Source organism: Rhododendron vialii, chromosome 10a, assembly GCF_030253575.1.
Source record: "Rhododendron vialii isolate Sample 1 chromosome 10a, ASM3025357v1".
Classification (NCBI taxonomy): Eukaryota; Viridiplantae; Streptophyta; class Magnoliopsida; order Ericales; family Ericaceae; genus Rhododendron; species Rhododendron vialii.
The window spans coordinates 10,268,425-10,286,948 of NC_080566.1; the positions used below are offsets into that span (position 1 = coordinate 10,268,425).

The following is an 18,524-nucleotide window of genomic DNA, read 5'->3' on the forward strand; positions in this document are numbered from 1 at the left end:
GAAATAACAAACAAGACGGAACAACATTAAAGCAACTAAAACCCAAAGCTAGGGACAACGCATTCTTTGCTAGAATATCAGCATACCGAATAACCTCGCGGTAATCATGCTTGATTTGCGCCACCATGAAACCCTCCATTAAGAACCTGCAATCAAAAATCAAGTTGCAAAGAGAATGAGCACTTGATTGACTCCGGTCCTGAATGGCCTTGATCACTGCAATAGCATCGGTGCAAACAACAATATTTGAACAATTAAGGTCCTTAGCTAACATGAGCCCATCCCTAAGGCCCCATAATTCTGCCGCCATCACCAAGCAGCTCCCAATTTTTCTTTGGAAACCCACGATAAAAGTACCATTATGGTCACGAATCAGTCCCCCGCAAGCCGCATTACCAAGATCATCCACTGCACCATCCGTGTTCACCATTAACACCCCGTTACAAGGGGGTTCCCAACCGACTGACACAGTAGAAGTTCTGTTAACCCGCTTCGAAACATGGGCCGTAAAAAATCATTCTGAAGCCCGGGCCAAGACATCCACATGGTTAAAGAATTTCTGTTCCAATGGATCATTAGACGCTAAAGACCGAAAAAGGAACCTATTCCGGTTGTTCCAAATGCACCAACAAGCAAGAGGAAAAATGATCGCCCAAGGGACACTCGTAGAATGGATGAACTGAGTATGACAACTGGAAAGGAGCCACAGAGGGGAGGGCTCAGAGAAGAAACTAGGGAAGCAAAAAATTCCACACAGACCGGGCATAAGGACAGTCACGGATCACGTGAAGGTTACTCTCAACAGAATTGGGACAGTGCACGCAAAAAGCATCATGAGTAATAGTTCTAGCAAAGAGGTTATCCTTAGTGGCAAGCAGTGACGGAGCCAGGAATTTCATCACGCAGGAACGATCGTACATGTGAGAAAAAAATATAAATACACATGCATAATCACTTAAATACATTAAAACTCAAAATAACATGAATACATAAATCGGTTTAACTAATGGGATCGATCTTGGTGTATGTGTCTTTTTTCTTCATTGTTCATCTTCTTTTTTATTTATCACAACTAGACGAATTTGGTATATAGGCTTTCATGTTACTTGATTTTACCAGTCAAAAAACAAAGAATTAGTAGAAGTCTAGAACAACAATTGGGGAAAGACATACCTACAACTTAAATTTCGCCAAAATTACTTAGGGTTTCCAAAATCTCTTCTCCTCTGACTGTATTTTCTCGAAATTGCCTTTGAAGTCTTAACAATTGGGAATGTTTGTGCAGAGAGAGAGAGAGAGGATTTGATGTGCCATTGAGATTTTAGGACAAAAAGAAATAAAACTGTAAAACACTAAACCCATCTAACGAAAGGTGGAAGTTTATTACTTGAATATTCATAATATTAACCCTACAGTTTTATTTTTTGTTATATTTTAGCCCTTAGCCTTTAGTAATTAATGTTGGTATCCTCGTAGTTCAAAGGTTACAACTATATTTTTTTTTTACAAAATTCTACACAGAGGCGAGTCTATATACTTTCATAGGATTTTTTTTTTTTTACATATAATAGTAGTGTTTCTTTTTCTTGTTGCAAGGACGACCGCCCCTACTGGTCCCTCCCTAGCCCCATCCCTGATGGCAAGGCGCCCATGAGCAGCTAACCAAAAGAAAATGAACAATACGCGGGTTAGCACAGATTTTCCACAACCAACTCCAATTTTCGAACGGTTCACAGTTGGTCCAATTTAAACAAATAGAATAGGCCTCCTTAACCAGAAAAAACACCCGAGTTGGAGTTCCAACAGACACTATCCTGTTCGTTGCTGAACCACCGAACCGCCCGACTTTCAATTAAACTCTTTGATCGCTTGACTTTCAATAGGAGCAGATTTTAAGTATAGGAATTAGGGACTTCCGATACAGATGGATATTCACTAATAGGAACACCAGATTTGCTACATTAATATATATTCCTTCATATGGAGTATATGAAAAGTGAATTTGTAAGTTCGTCAACAAGTTTTGTGATCTTTTCTTTTAAGAAATTTTGTGATCTTTTTTGTATCTTGATAATGGAGTTTTGCCTCAACTTTCATCCAGCGCGTTTAATTTTGAAATACTACTCCTTCCGTCCCTTTTTAAATGTCTCGTTTCGTAACTACAACTTATTAAGAAAACATCATCATTACACTTTTCACATCAACTTTTTCCTCTACTTTTTCTATTTACCCTTTATGAAGACATCATCATTACACTTTTACTCACTAACTTTTCAAATGGAATCTACTTTTAAGGACAAGATAAAAAATGTACCAACTTTTACCCATTAACTTTACAAAAATGACACTTATTAAGAGACAGTCTAAAATGAAATACTGAATTTTAAAAAGGGGACGGAGGGAGTATAGGTTAAAGAACAAGCCTCCAAGTTTCACTATTGTATAAAAAAGTTCAATGGTGCTAGTACCACACTCAAATTCACACCCAAACACACACACACCACTCATGTGAGTATGTGTGTGTGTTTGGGTTTGAGTTTGGGTGTGTCACTAGAACTATTGAAAAAAGTTTGTAGTGAGAGTCCAACCTGCAAGTACGAGAATAAGTCTCTTACTTTTATGCCCACTTGACGGTCCCTTGAGCTTAATTTTTGCGATGTTTGGGAAGATGGGAACAACACTATAGTTAAACACTTAGATAGGATCAATCTTTGCCCCTCCAGATTGCTGTACAGTGTGTACTAAGGTAAAGATTGAGGAAAAGAAAACCAAATAACAAAAGCATACTCTTACTTGTTCTATAACTTGACATATTAACCTTGGAGCATACAAATTTGCAGCGATTTTATTTCCCTCCAACTCTCCTCCTTTGCAGGAAATGGAAAACCTACCCATCCAAAGAGCTAATAATCACGGACTTGGGGGACAGTAGCATTCAGTAGCGCTCAATCTCACCGTCTGTTTCGGCAATAAATGATCTCTATTTTAAATGAACTCTTTCAGGGAAGAATTGTTTTAAAATCTGGACTGTCCAAAACACTTTTGGACGGTCTCGGCAGTCAATAGTCCGGATTTTAATGGGAGAGTTCTGTTAAAATTCATACTATCCAAGACATTTTTTGAACGGTGAGATTGAGCACTACTGAATGATGTTGTCCCCCAAGTCGAATATTCACAAGAGAGGGAGCAAAATGACATACAAGAAAAACAGTGCATAGTTTTCCATGCTTTGTTACAAGTGGAAAACCCAAGCTTACTAACACAGAATAAGAGAGAGATTATCAGTCTTAATCATCTAGCTAAGGGGCAAAAAAAAATGGAGTACATGTGCAGGGAACCTGATAGGATAGGGCCATTGATGCAGCTAGTTCCATCTTTTTCGGTTCAGACAGATTTGTGGGTCTAACCTCTCAAATATAGGATTTATTATCAGTCATATATATAGCAATATCGCAAAAGCAGATTCCTTTCCATTTTTGTCTGTACACACTTTTGTAGTAAATACTTGAGGATTATTTTTTATTTTTTGGTCTCAATTCAAATTCTTTTTGCATTTTGCATCAAAATTTTGTGAATTATAGATTCATCTCAATGAGAGAAATTGAAAAAATAAAAAATTACCCCGTAAGTTCAAAACCATTTTTTGTAATAAAGAAAAAAATAATTCAAAAATTAGTCTATTTTGAAATATTTTGTCTTTATTCAAAAAAAATTGTTACCTTTTCAATTCCTCTAGACAAGACATAATAATAATTTATAAAAATTTAACGCAAAACTAACGAATGCGATTTTTTTTTTTTAAATAAAGACAAAAATATTCTTCAAGGGTTATTGAGAAACATTCCTATGTTTGCTTATTACATACTCCAACGAACAACTGGAACTCCATGTTAGAGCTTGTTTGGATTGGGATTTGGGATTTTGGTTTCTCTTTATGCAAGGTCTCCAGTAAATTTTCTCTCAATCATTACTCTCATTTCTCTTTTTATCTCTCTCCATTCAAAATCCAAAATCCAAATACCAAAACGAACAAGCCATAAGCCTCACCAGAGAGAGAGAGAGAGAGAGAGAGAGAGAGAGAGAGAGTTACTTATTGCTACCTCCAGGAAGACAGACTTGAGCTTTTCATTGAGCTGCTCCTTCCATTGGCAATCCCTGTGTGCTTGAGAGAGAGAGATGGAATTTACTCAACAAGGTCTCTTAGATGAGTTACTCGCAGCTCCAAGAAGAGACACTTGGACCAACTTTCCTTCCAATGATGACTTCTCTAATGGCTGGATCTTTGAATCTCTAGAACATGAGAGCCAAGTTCTCTGTCCACCAAATCCCCAATTTCTAGGACTCACCTCACCGACAGAACCCAGCTTTTCCTTCCCTCTCCATGGGCTCCACTACCCTTTTGCTGAAACTTTCACAGCTCCGGAAATTGATTCTTCATATGACAGTAATGCCCCCCCTCCAATCCCATTTCCAACTCAAGAGCAGCACCCATCAATGGTGAAGAATGATGGAGAATATGGCTTTGTTGGAAGTGATCTCCACACATTGGAAGATAGACTTAATGGTAATAAAGTTGAAATGGAACCAACTGCAAATACCCCAGAATTCAACGTGGATTTCGGCGGACAGAGAAAGAACAGAGCTAAGAAGGTTGAGGGGCAGCCCTCAAAGAACCTTATGGCAGAAAGAAGACGGAGGAAGCGACTAAATGACCGCCTTTTGATGCTCAGATCAATCGTCCCTAAGATAAGCAAGGTGATGTTTAGATTTCTTTTTTGTAGGACAGCAAAATGATTGAGTAACGTCGATTTCTCATTTGTAAGTGGAGTTCTGTCTAGCTAATAGAGGAATTCTCGGATCAGTAGACGGACAGGACATCCATACTTAGAGATACCATAGACTACATGAAAGAACTTTTGGAAAAAGTCAAAAACTTGGGGGGAGAAGAAGATGCAAAAGGAAGTATGAATCAAGTGCAATTGATGGGCAAATCCAAGGAGCTGAAACCCAATGAACTACTAGTGAGGTATTCACCAAAGGTATGTATGTACATACAACACATATATATACACATACATCTATATAAAATAAAATAAAAAGATTGCATAATCCATCTGATACTCAAATACCCAGATCCTAAAATCGAATTTCTGCAAGAATATTTCCAGTTCAATGTAGAGAGGACAAACAGTGAGACACGGGTCAAGATTTCTTGCGCACCAAAACCAGGATTAGTGCTGTCAACAGTCAGTACGTTAGAAGCACTCGGCCTTGACATCCAACAATGTGTCATAAGTTGTTTTAATGATTTTTCAGTGCAAGCTTCTTGTTCAGAGGTATGTATTTTCGGATCAAAATTTCTTTCTTTCTTTTTTTATCAGCATTCGGATCAAAATTTCTTGCATTCGGATCAAAATTTCTTCACATGTATTCATACTTAAAATTCTTCAAATTATCTAATGTTCCCTCTAATTAATGTTGTAATTGAGCCAGGGTATGCAGCAGCAAGCCATAATAAGTTCCGAAGACATAAAGCAAGCTTTATTCAGGAATGCAGGCTACGGGGGCAGATATCTATAGAAAGAGAGTTGAAAACTAAATCTGGAAATCATTTTTCTGAAGCCTAAGTAGATGTATCCTTTACAGGATTTTGTAAGAGGGCGGCTGCAATAATGTTGTAATCTAAGTGTTGCTTATCCAATATGTCTATGACCCATTCCATAACATAAAATATGTCTAATCTGATCAGTTCAGGGTATTGTTTAATCCACGGCTCCACGCTCAGTGCCAGTCATGACTGTGTCTTGGTTAATAAAACTACTAAATGTATACATGTAGAAGAATCTAGTAGTAAGGTTTTTTTTTTTTTTTTTTGCCATTTATTAAACCTAGTCTACTCTATCCTAGGGGACTTGGGGGGGATGAGTGCTTATAAGAATCGAAGCATGTCCATATGCATGAGAGTATAAGAGAGGCACAAACTGCGCTTAATTTGAATTAATTATATGGTGAGAATGCATTTGGCAAGAATAGCTGTAAGTAATCTTTTCGGAAGATATGAACAGAATGCAGTGAACAGATCATTGCTCTCTTCGATGACATGGTGATATTATATGTAGCTGCATTAGTTATACCCACAAGCTGATCATATAACTAATAGGAACAGATGTTGAACCGACAATAACTTGGCTTTTTAATATCAATGCATAATTATTTCAGTTATGAACTGTACAAAAATATGAACAACCACCCAGAAAGACCTCTAAGCACAGTGTTAGAAAAATATAACCATAGTGCAGAAGCGGATGGTTCGGATTACCTTGCGAACTTTAACCGAACCGAACCTTGGTGTGGATAGATTACGAACTCTCGATCACGTATCAAATCAGCGACAAATTCCTGCGATGGAGTAATACTGCGAGGATCGAGTATCACCCTCTATTCCACGGTGCAAAACCTCGGATTGCTCTTTAATGGTAGAGAGAACTATCGAAGAGAGAGAGAGAGAGAGAGAGAGTTTCCGAGAACTCTATATCTTTTGTATACCTCTGGTGTATATTATGTTCTATATTCTTGTGTATGTTCTTTATGAACATCCTGTAGGAAATAAATAGAGAGAGAGCATCCTAGATGCTTTAGAAATCTTTTAATCCTAAGAGATTAGAATTATTTCAACTTCTCCTATCTTATCTCCAAGATGAGATAGGACTCTCTAATATTTGGGTCACCGGGTCGTGCCCACATGGGCGACCCGATTTGGTCCTGGACCAACCCCAAATTCCAACATCTTCCACTCGTCCATGCATGGGCATGATCGACAAGTTGTATCAATCTATCTTCCATCTACCCAACTAAGAAACAAACTCATACGCGCTAATGAACTGTGTGATCGCTGGAGTACCTTCAAGTGGGAGCTCTACACTAGAAACTCTTTAAGAGCTAGCATAGAGACATCAACCCATAAGAGTGTCTCATGTACCCTGAATCCATTTAGTTACACCAGACCAAGCATCTTTAATCCTTCCAAAAAGCATGCTTGACCCCCCAACATCATGCACTCTATATTCACACCCGATCCGCGTCCCAATAGAGCGACCTGAGTTGTCGACAGTGGATATATTGCAAGGGTGTACTACTAAATGATCCTCTTTTCGCCCTCATGTCACTTCATTTTAATCTTGCTGCTTTCCCAGACATGCTCCATGGGACCCTGAGATTTTGTGGTCTTAGGTAGTCAAGCTAGAGTAGCAACACAAAGCCTCTACTACATGACATAGTCAAAAATCAAAGAGCACATTTAATATATATGCAGTCATCTAAATGACTACTTAGACTCACACAGTGAGGAAACAACGATCCATTCACTCACCTCTAAAACAAATGATCGCTAAGCTCATGTAGTATAAATACAAGTTACTTTTTCAAAAAGCGACGTCATACTCCCAAACACCGTACAGACCTTAGTCTATTCGCTACCTAGCGCCCAACCCGAGTTCTCAGATAGCTTGCCATCATGGCACTATATGAGTCCTCACATCTGGCTAACAAAGACAGGTTAATCTCAAGATAGGGGGAACTATCCGAAATTGGTCTCTTGCTAATAGACCTTAACTTGGTTCCAACCAAGGCGACATATAGTGGGTATATCTGATCCTTCTTATCAGACTATATCACAGGTCCAACCTGTATATCTTACTTTCCATCCGCCTCATCTTCGCTCGCCATCTTAAGCGCCGAAGGCGATTGCTCATGTGAGTGAGCCAATCTAACCTGCTGACATCAATCTTTAAATTCTGTATGTGTTGTTCAATAAACAATTGACCAAATTTCAACAATAACAAACTAATATTAAGTGCACAAATGGCATAAATATCTCATAATTGTGAAAGAAGTGATTAATGAAATTAATAAATAAAACACATCTATCATTATCTACGCAGTCCTAAAGCCTTATCATGAGTCTCAAAAGTCCTCTTAGCAATGGACTTAGACAAAGGGCATACAACTATGCGACTCATAGTTATGTGTTTTATAATCATTTCCTTTTGCGCAACAATATCTTTGACCCGACTAGGCATAGATACATACTCTGGAAGCAAAGCATATAATCAGCAATCCCTTAGAGATATGTTAACATCCTCTTGACTGCTTGTCAACAATCACGACCAAGATTGGACCAATAACTACTTATAAGCTGCCAATGGTACTTCAATAGGGCATATGAGCCATCAGTTCCAATTCTTTAGGAGTTTTAGGTTCCATGTTAAGCCCCTAAGTCTCGCCTTTAACAATAGAAGTGTCTATGAGTTTGCAGCTTTGTCTCTAGAATCGTTCTAAAAACATTCTTCAAGAAAGAATCTTCCTAGAAGGATCCCTTAAGATCTCAACTCTGAGCACATAGCTTGCTTTGCCCATTCCTTCATCTCATAAGTGAAGGATAACCACAACTGTGTGGCGACTATCATCTCCTAGTCATTCCAGCCAACTAAAATGTCATCAAAATAGAATGACAATATCAATAAACTATTTTTGGACCGTCTCATCATATGCACACAATGGCCTTCATTGATCATCGTAAACCCAAATGGCTCGATGAAATCTCAGGTACCACTGCTTGGATGATTGATTTAGGCCATAGATAGAACGTTGGAGCTTGCAAACTCTGCGCTCCTAGCCTATTACCTTAACGTCCATTTAAAATAATTCTAAGGCTAGAATAATTTCGCCATTAGATGAGTCTTATTGCTCAGTATGGGACCATTTGCTTCACGTTTGATCTTAAGAACCCATTTGTTCCTAATGATCTTGCGCCCAAGCGAAAGATCAACCAAGTCCCAAACAAGGTTTATCTTCTTAAACTCATTTTCATCTTACATTGCAGCTATCCACTCCTTCCTAGCAGGTGATAAAGGAGTTTCTCCCACTGTTTTGGGCTCTCCTTTATCTTCAGGAGCAATCATGACAAACTCACCCTCAATCTCAAACAGACGACGAGGGATTATTTAATGTTTGCTTCTATGCCTAAAAGGATCTTGAGAATCCATATCCATTAGATCTAATCCATGATTAAGCAAGTCGCTCCCACTATCCCCAGGAGGTAGGAGAATTTCTTCTCCATTCTCAACTGGACAATTTGGTGTGCCTCTCGTTGGATTCTCCATCTCATAGAGTTCTACATCTCTACTAACCTCTCATCTACTAGGAAAATCCTCCTCAAGGAATCCATATCTCGTGAATCAATTTCAGCCACAAATGTCTAACGGATAGGCTGTAATGGAACAAATGCCCTTATGATTTTCTGAATGACTTTCTTATTGCTTTTCTTGTTGGGCAATGGTCACAAATGGGCAGGTTGACTTAACAAATCCCCCTCTTGCCCAAGGTGACCTAATTTCCAATGCCATTTAAAAGAATCAACATCAACAAAAGATGTAACAAAGCAAATAGAATCACTAGCAATATTATTAAAATTAATAACATCTAGTATTATCAAACCATCCAAAACCATAATAAATTGTACCCAAATCAACCCTCACTTAGCTACTTTCAAACAAAAATAAAATACTAGACCCATCGTGCTAGTGACTAATAACAAGTTTCGTCAAATTCTTGGAGCATAAAGTACTTCATGAAAAAACAAAGTGCGCCCATGTCGCATGTCCAGCTTGCCAACGCCCAGCACTAATACACTAGACTTGTTTCTCATTCTTTGGCCTCCAACTGGAACTCAGCGATACTCCACAAACCTTTCTTGTTTCCTCGCTAATTGGTTGGTTGCTCCTGAGTCTACAACCCGCGAATGAGGAGAATAAGCAACTAAACCTTGACATGTTCCAAAACAATCAACACAAGAAACAAAAAATATGGTGTACCTTCTTAGGCTCAATGCACTCACGAGCAAAGTGTCTCAACTTGTCACAGTAAAAGCACACTTTTCTGGCCTTTTTTTTTGTCACCACTCTTCTTCTTGCCTCTATTGCGCTTAAAGAACCAGCGCCAATAGGGTTAAGGCCTATAGCAGCTCTTTTCTTAAGGGCGCGTTTAGCCTTCCTTCGCTGGTACCCAGACCTGCGAGGGACAGTCTCAACTATGATGCATGAACCATCTGGCTCAGTTGCCTCTTGGCACTTAGCCTTCATGATTTCGGATTTATGTTCATCATCACATTTCAAGTTCGAGACCATCTTAGTCAAGAAGTCGATATCATATTTATGTTTGATAGCTTCCCACAACTTATGAGCAGTCTCATAGCACTCAAACTCACATATCAAATCATTGTGCATGCTGCGTACCATAGTAAGTCGCGCACACTGATCTTTCTTGTACCATTTTTCAAAGGCCTCAAGATCACAAAGATACTGTGGTGAGTCACTATGCTTTGGCTCAACCATCTCATGGTCGAGGGTCTCCAAGACCTCTAGCTCATTAAGGAGAAATTGGATCTCATAGCGTCAAACATTATAATTGTCGCTTTTCAATTTCTCAGCTTGGGTCAAACCTGCTACAACTTTCTTAGCTTCCATTTTAATTCTATCAAAGAAATGCGTATGGGATTATTAATAACAACACAACACAGAATTATTTTGCAGCAAGAATCTAAATTAGAAAATAATAATACCATACATGTCGCAAGATCGAAAACTCGCAAAGCTTATAATCATCTCATGCGCCTCTAAGTATTTTACTATTACAATTTAATTTAATACATGTGCAAAATTTTAGTTTTCGGGAAAAATATATGAAAATATTTTCTCTACCGAACAATCTCCCACTAGATATGGTATATCACAAGCATGAAACAAATTTGGTATAGTGCATAACACAATTTATGCATTAAAATGTATTTTTCATGCTATCAAAATGAATAATTTAAACATTGAACAATGTCAAAAATTATCCAAACATGCCACATACAACATGTAAAATTGTCCAAAATATTAAACATATTGTTTTCAATATTTTGTACATTTTGAATTGCTCACATGCAATTATTGCCAATTTTTAGGATTTATTTTAATTCTCCAAGAATAAATAACAAGTAGAAAATGCCAAATAATATAAACATATACTGGAAAAATAAACAACCTGCACCAATGAATAGGTACTGAATCCAGGAGGTTGAATCCAAAAATTTATAATTTTTTAGATTTTTATTCTAATTTTCCCAAATTATCAACGTATAGAAAATACAGAATAAAAACTAACGCATACTGAAAAATTACACCAACCACTCCTATAAATTGGTTCTGATTCCAGGACGTTAAATCTGAAAATTTATAATTTTTCAGAATTTTATTCTAATTTTTCTGAATAAACAACGAACAAAAAATACAAAATAAAAAATCATGCTCACTGAAATATTATACCTCATACCCCAAACAATGGGTAACAGTAGCAGAATACGCCACAAAAAATTTGGTTCCCAACGGAGGAGGCACACATCCCCACTCTCTCATAAACCGAGTCAAAATTTTCATTTTTCTTGTATGTAAAATTCTGAAAAATAATTTCATTTTAGAAAAATAAAATAAATACAAATAAAGGTAGGAAATTCAATTTCAAGTTCAGCGGTACTCCTGGTTTTTCCATATGACACTGGTACAGTGAGGGGTGAATCACACTCTCTCTCGATTGAGAGTGAGAGTGTGCAGAATCTGCACTTCATCTTCTCCAAAACATGCCCAAACTAGGGTTTATCATAACTTTTGATCCGTAACTCCAAATTAAGCTTATAATATACCGTTGCAAAGCTAGAAACAAGAGCTACATTGTAATTTGAGTCCCGCATGCTGAATCAAAACACAGAAAAACCTCTGTCCAGTCAAAGTTTCGGGAAAAACAATTAGGGTTCGATTTTTCTCACAAACGGTTTATCCAATCAACACGAAACTTTTCAGATATGATATACATGTTACAAACTACGTTCTGTAAAATTTTGAAGCAATTTCGAGAACTTTTGAAAAAATATATTTTTCGAATCCATATCCGGCATACACGAAATCAGTCAATACGTATGCCTAAAACATGATACATATGGCTATTCAAGTACTAAAGAGCATGAAAACATCCAACTAAGGCTCTGATACCAATGTTAGAAAAATATAACCATAGTGCGGAAGCAGGTGGTTCGGGTTACCTTGCGAACTTTAACCGAATCGGACCTTGGTGTGGATGGATTACGAACTTTAAATCACGTACCAAATCAGTGATAAATTCCTATGATGGAGTGATACTACGAGGATCGAGTATCACCCTCTATTCCACGGTGCAAAAGCTCGGATTGCTCTTTAATGGTAGAAAGAACTATCGAAGAGAGAGAGAGTTTCCCAGGACTCTATATCATTTGTATACCTCTGGTGTATATTATGTTCAATATTCTTGTTTATGTTCTTTATGAACATCCTACAGGAAATAAATAGAGAGAGAGCATCCTAGATGCTTTAGAAGTCTTATAATCCTAAGAGATTAGAATTACTTCAACATCTCTTATCTTATCTCCAAGATGAGATAGGACTCTTTAATATCTGGGTCACCGAGTCATGCCCACATGGGCGACCCGATTTGGTCTCGGACCGGCCTCAAATTCCAACACATAGTAACTTTTGAACTTATAGCATGTATCTTGAGCAAACAACATATATCAAACGGTTTTTCCATACAAAGTAAAGTGAAATAGCTGTAGTAGACAAGAAATGTAACCATGATCAAAGTAGAGGTATTTGTAGTGGTACATAACTTGGAATTTACTTATAATCCTTAATAGTCATTGCTAGGACCGAACATGATGTACTATAAGGCATTGTCAGTTCTTGCCTATCAGTGTTAGTTCAACAACTTGGTTCATCGAGGGAATTGTTATAAGGCATCCGAAACATGGACGTTTAGAGGGATTTAACTCACTGCCAATTGGGTTCAAGTTGGATGCATTAACAATCACTCAGTCGCATTCGCTACTATTCTTCCACTTTCCATGATGTCAAACAAGTTTCTCATGTTTATTTCATAGACTGCTTACTAGAACTAGAGGAATACATTTTGAGATGTCACGGATAACATGAAATAAGCCTTAAAACAAAAGAAGAAACCAAAATTACAAAAACGGATCCTTTTGGAGGTTGAACCGAACAAAGGCATGAAAATAGGTAAAAACAACGCAAGTATATCGCATCACAATATCTCGTGAAAGTCTCCTTGATTGTCCCATATATATTTAGTATTTGGAGGAATAAAAAGTCTAAGTTCAGTCCAGGAAATTGGTTCTTGTGGTGGCTTCGGTTACCGCCTCGGTAACCTTGCCGGGTGTTCCGAGCTAAAGCCCCATGGGAGTCCGGTCAGCAGATTGGTTGGAACCTATGGTCCTGGCATGCTTTTCGGTTCATCATTCGGTAGAAAGACTGATTTCGGAGAATGCTATCAACACAAGTTCCTGCTTTGGTGTATCCGAAGCTCTCTGAGAGAGGCAGTTACGCCAGATGGGTCCCATGAGAATCGTGCAGCAGGCGTAATCATTGGGATCAGGTCTGGCCATGTGCTCCATAACCGCTTCATTCCTTTCGTTATATATGACGTCACCCGAGGCGGTTACCTAAGCGTATCCTCCATGCGCTAGCTTGAAGGCCAAGTAAACCTAGACCTATAAATACAAAGGGATACTCATCTTTGAGAGGTATGTCATTCTTCCTTAACCTAGATCTACATTCCCCCCTTGAGATCTAACTTGATCGTCGGAGGGTCACTGGGCTGCCCCAGCCCTAGTGACTTGTTGCAGGTCCAAAGGCAGGAGAACGGATCAGTGGATGGAGAATCCTAGCCCAGGAAAATGTCCCATCAAATCGAACCTCTACAATTGGCGACTCCGCTGGGGACCTAGCCTCCCTTTCAGCGTTCATCTCTCTCTCCAGAAGACTTTGTTCATCTCTCCTACTTCAGATATGGTGGAGGTCGAAGAAACGCACCGCAGCGACACCACCCTAGGGCTCGGCCCCCTCGGGGACCATAACCTGGCCTCCGGCGGAGCCAACGCCCTTGGAAAAGATCATATGTCCATCGGAGTCAGAGCCGGGACCTCAACGCCAGACGGCGGCCCGTCCTCTGAACTCCACACCTACATCCGCCACCTAGAAAGAAAAATCGACGACCTAACAACGGTCGTAGAACGGGACAAGTGATGAGCACACAATATTGTATATTATTGTGCTTAATATATCTCATTTTCTATATAATTATGTTTATTGTTGAATATTTTAGATAATATTGCGCGTAAGGTATGTTTCTCCTGATTTCAGGTAATTTACGATAAAGTGTTGCTGTTGACATCCAATTTGGCCCACCCACTCAAGCGCGCAAAAATGATGCCGATATCATCATCATAAAGTTCAAATAAAAATAAGAATTTTAACTGTATTCGGATCCCAATCGGATAACGTTAAAAAGAATAGTCAAGAGCATCACACAACAATGCGCGTCGCGTGTGCCTCTTGTTTCATCTTCTTCTACACGTACGGAATTGGAAGTGCAACTTGAAAGCTTCAATTTTATGTGCCAGGAAAAGAAAAGCTGGATGAAGACAAATAGATATTATCATATATAGTATTATAATATGTTATGCATGATAATGCAATTGCATAGTATGATACAGTGTATGACATTAATATGCCTTGACTTGGCTACCAACAACAAGCCCCTTTTCTCTTACTTTTTCTTCTCTTTTTATTTTGTTTGTTGCTTATAAAAGTAACCAGCCAGTGAATGATAAAAAAAAATATACGTAGATAATCAGTAGGAGTTTTCTCTTTCTCTCTCTTCTCTCAAGCCAAAAAGTGCGAGAGTCTTCTCACTCTAGCATACCTTTTCCTTTGCAAGAACTTCTCTTTTTCCCTTAGTTTTCTCAGTACTCTTTGGAAGCATTTAGGGCCTGGCCCTTGTAATTTGCATTGTAATATTTGTCGCCTGGAATAAGATTGTAGTTTTATAAATTTTCCTTTCGATATCTTTCCAAGTTGTTAAAATGTTTAGTTCTTAGTTTAAATTCTTAAAAAGTAAAGATTGAGGTTTGGTTGTGAGTATTCGCAAACTACTCGGCTGTTTCTCACACTAAATTTAAATCTAAGGTTAATATTAGTGCGAATCCCTTAAAGGTTGAGAATGGAACGCCTTTGGCTTACCTCCCTTGTAAACATCTTTCTGGCGCGCACTAGTATCGATCTTTCATATTCACGTAAATAATAAGTAATTATGTTTTTAGTAGTTTTTAACTTTTCCTTGGCAAATCCTTTGTCAATGGAGGGGTAGTCGTTATAGGCTCGGCCCTGGGGTGAATACCATCCTATGGCCTAAGTAATTCAATAATTCTCACTGTTAAAATCAATTGTATGTGAATATGTAGTCAAATTTCTCCTTTAATCGATTCGAAACTCAAAAGTGTTAAGCCTTTGCTTATGCGTCGACAGTCAATTTTGGCACGCATAATACTGGGTCACTGTCCTGTTGAGGGTTCGACCAACTTCTTAGAGGAATTCGATCACACTTGCATAGTCTTCCGGTCGAGCACACAAATTACCTGTGGGACTTGATTGTGTAATTTAGTGAGATTACTGAATTATTTAGGCTACATGCGGTGTAAACCCTTGGCCCGAGCCTATCATTTAAATACTTGCAACCATAATTTTAGTTTAATCTAGAATTCACCAAAACAATCACCAAAAATCAAGGGTTGGCTACCTACAGCTACAAACCACCACTTAGACCGATTGAGCATTTCACTCCGATAAACCACTCCCTGTGGATCGATCTCGGTCTTACCGAGTTATTCTGCAACCAACTTGAGAGCCCTATGCTTCGGGCCAGACTCCTAGGAATACTATCCTTGGTCGCAAGCAACAAGCACGTTCGAAACTAGCTGGCAGAGATCAAACATCACCTGCAGATCTCCCCATCTCATTCTTCTGGAAGCCGTGGCGGATGAAGAAATCATCATAGCCCTTCCCGTAGTCGCGAGGGGCCCACCTGGTGGAGCACCGGTCTCGGCTCTCAGTCAAAGACCGCTTGGAGCCACCAAGTGTAGAGGATGGCCGAATCGAACGGGGAGCGAGGCATAGGGAACGTTTCCATTCCCCGGAGCAACCTCATCGAAAACCATCCGCCTTCGAGAGACTCGGAGCAGGAAGCATATCAGCCTCTTCCACTCATTTGGTTTGGATCGGTAAGGGGCAGCATGAGTCAACCCCAAGCATTACAAAGGCCGCAAAGGAAGACGACAGCCTCTTGGAATTCCAAACAAAGGGATACCGTGAGCATTTGAAAAATGCCCGAACCAGTAGCCCTATCGTCTCGCACCCTAAAGAAGTTCGTAACAGAAGCCCAGTCACCGAGCACCTCGAGCCTTCCCCTCGAGATAGCCACCGAAGAGACGGCCACGAGCGCTCCCCCCGTAAGTGGGCAAGTGTCGTTCCGAAGAGAAAGAAGTATGAAAGGCTGGATAAACTTGCCCTGAAGAAGCGTACCGCGACCGAGCATCTAGACAGTTCCGACTGTTTGATCCGACCACACCGCGACGCCAGACTCGAAAGACTCACGACCTTTCCCTTCACGAGAGAAATCGACTCAGTCGCCCCCCCCCCCCCCCAAAAAAAAAAAAATTAAAAAAAAAAGATTTACCCAACCCAAATTTGCCAAGTACGATGGAAAGACCGAGGCTTACACTCACCTGGTACAGTACAAGCTTGTCATGTCCCTATTTCTCTAAAACGAACCTTCCGACGATGCCTTCTTATGTAAGGTCTTCCCTGCCAGCCTTGGCAACCTGGGTCTCACGTGGTTTAACCAGCTCTTAGCCCGGTCGATCTCCTCATTCGACTCCCTATGCGATGCCTTCATGGCTCGGTTCGTCACGAGCAACAAGCACGAGAAGGAAATCAATTCCCTCCTCGCTCTCCGAAAGCGAAACGACGAAACACTCCGCCAGTACGCCGGTCGCTACTGGGAGTTGTTTAACGAAATAGAAGGTTGTGACGGTGTCATCTCGGCGCGAGGATTTAAGCTCGGTCTTACCTCCCAGGACGAACAAGTCTACGATGACCTCGCCCGCCACAAGCCCAACTCCATGAAAGACCTTATGACTCGCATCGAAGGATGGTGCCAGCTTATTGAATCAAAAGCTGAATGGGACATTGGGAAGCCCACAAGTGCAAAGACAGTGTTAACTTCGGTGGTCGCACCGGTTCCCACACCTATTTCAACCCTTAATAAGCAGGTCAACAACATCAAGCTTCCACCAAGGAAAGGACCAAAGCCTAGCGACTTCAACACCGAGAAAACAGTCTTTACCTCTCCAATCTACCGAATGATCGACCAGGTGAAAGATCTACCTTTCTTCTCCTTCCCGAACCAAAAGCTTGGCACCGAGAATGGGAAAATCAAAAACCCTATCTTTCGATGCAGTTACCACAACGAGCAAAGTCACTTTACTACCACTTGCAAGCCCTTCAAGGCTTACTTAGAGCAACTTATCGCGGAGGGCCACCTCGATAACTTCATGGACCACGAGAAGACAAGGGCTCGGCACAGCGTGCCGAAAACCATGCCGAAGAGGAGGTTCAAACGATCCATGTTATCCACGGCCCTCTCAACTCCGAGGCTGCTCGTATCACCTCGCCGGACTGAATGACACCACTTCTTCCAAGCATGTCATGTTGCTCAGTCCCGAATCAAAGCGCCCCAGGACCAACGACGGCACAAAGTGGACCATCACCTTTACCGAGAAAAACCTCGACCGCATACAGCTCCTGCACAATGACGCCCTTGTGGTCACGCTGCGCATCAGAACATATAACGTCTGACCCGTCCTCATTAATCAGGACAACTCAGCCAAGGTCAAGTACTACTCTCTGTTTAAAGACCTGAAGCTCTCGGATACTGACCTCCATCCCTCCGAAGTTCCATCGGGTTCAGCGGAGCTCCGGTATGGCCCCTCGGCATGATCACTCTCCTCGTCCGTGCCGATTCGGTGGTCCTTGACATGGAATTTGTGGTGGTCGACGTTCCTAGCCCTTACAACGCAATCGTCTGGCGCACCTGGCTACATAAGCTAAAGGCTATTGCCTCCACTTATCGCCAGGTGGTCCGTTTCATCGGTGCCAATGGGCGCCAGGAGGACGTGTACGGAGATCAAACCGGGGCCAAAAGATGTTATGTCAACGCAGTCCGAAGTAGTAAGCAGACTTCCCGAGTCAACCTTATTGAGGTCCCCGAGGCCCCAGTTCTGGAAGACGTCAGCAGACCGGCCGATGAGAAAGCAGTAGAAGACCTTGTCACTTTCCCAATCACCGAAGATGACTCCCGTTACTTTCTCATCGGCTTCTCACTCAGTGATACCGACCAAAATGAGACGTTTGATTTCCTCAAAAAAAACATAGAAGTATTCGCATGGACCCTATATGAAATGCCCGGGGTCAATCCCTTGTTTATCTACCACGAGCTCAACATTGACCGAACTAAGCGCCCCGTTGTGCAAAAAGTAAGGCGAT

The 18,524-nt window shown here is 40.3% G+C and overlaps 2 protein-coding genes across 2 annotated transcripts; one reads left to right on the forward strand and one right to left on the reverse strand.

Moving 5' to 3' along the window:
- Window positions 1-3,899: 3,899 nt before the first annotated feature.
- On the forward strand, window positions 3,900-5,766 carry LOC131303326 (transcription factor bHLH93-like). Its single transcript, XM_058330136.1, has 4 exons — window positions 3,900-4,755; window positions 4,866-5,039; window positions 5,169-5,336; window positions 5,494-5,766. Exons 1-4 carry the CDS (start codon window positions 4,177-4,179, stop codon window positions 5,578-5,580), a joined length of 1,008 nt encoding a protein of 335 aa, XP_058186119.1. The 5' UTR covers window positions 3,900-4,176; the 3' UTR covers window positions 5,581-5,766.
- A 3,938-nt stretch (window positions 5,767-9,704) lies between these two features.
- On the reverse strand, window positions 9,705-10,486 carry LOC131303327 (uncharacterized). Its single transcript, XM_058330137.1, has 2 exons — window positions 9,873-10,486; window positions 9,705-9,786 (listed from the first exon to the last, which is right to left on the reverse strand). Exons 1-2 carry the CDS (start codon window positions 10,389-10,391, stop codon window positions 9,763-9,765), a joined length of 543 nt encoding a protein of 180 aa, XP_058186120.1. The 5' UTR covers window positions 10,392-10,486; the 3' UTR covers window positions 9,705-9,762.
- Window positions 10,487-18,524: the final 8,038 nt, after the last annotated feature.

Coding starts and splice junctions, on each gene's coding strand:
- LOC131303326 (XM_058330136.1), top strand. CDS start 4,177: ATGGAATTTACTCAACAAGGTCTCTTAGATGAGTTACTCGCAGCTCCA. Junction 5,040..5,168: donor TAGTGAGGTATTCACCAAAG/GTATGTATGTAC, acceptor GAATATTTCCAG/TTCAATGTAGAGAGGACAAA. Junction 5,337..5,493: donor TGCAAGCTTCTTGTTCAGAG/GTATGTATTTTC, acceptor TAATTGAGCCAG/GGTATGCAGCAGCAAGCCAT.
- LOC131303327 (XM_058330137.1), bottom strand. CDS start 10,391: ATGGTTGAGCCAAAGCATAGTGACTCACCACAGTATCTTTGTGATCTT. Junction 9,787..9,872: donor AGTGCATTGAGCCTAAGAAG/GTACACCATATT, acceptor CGCGGGTTGTAG/ACTCAGGAGCAACCAACCAA.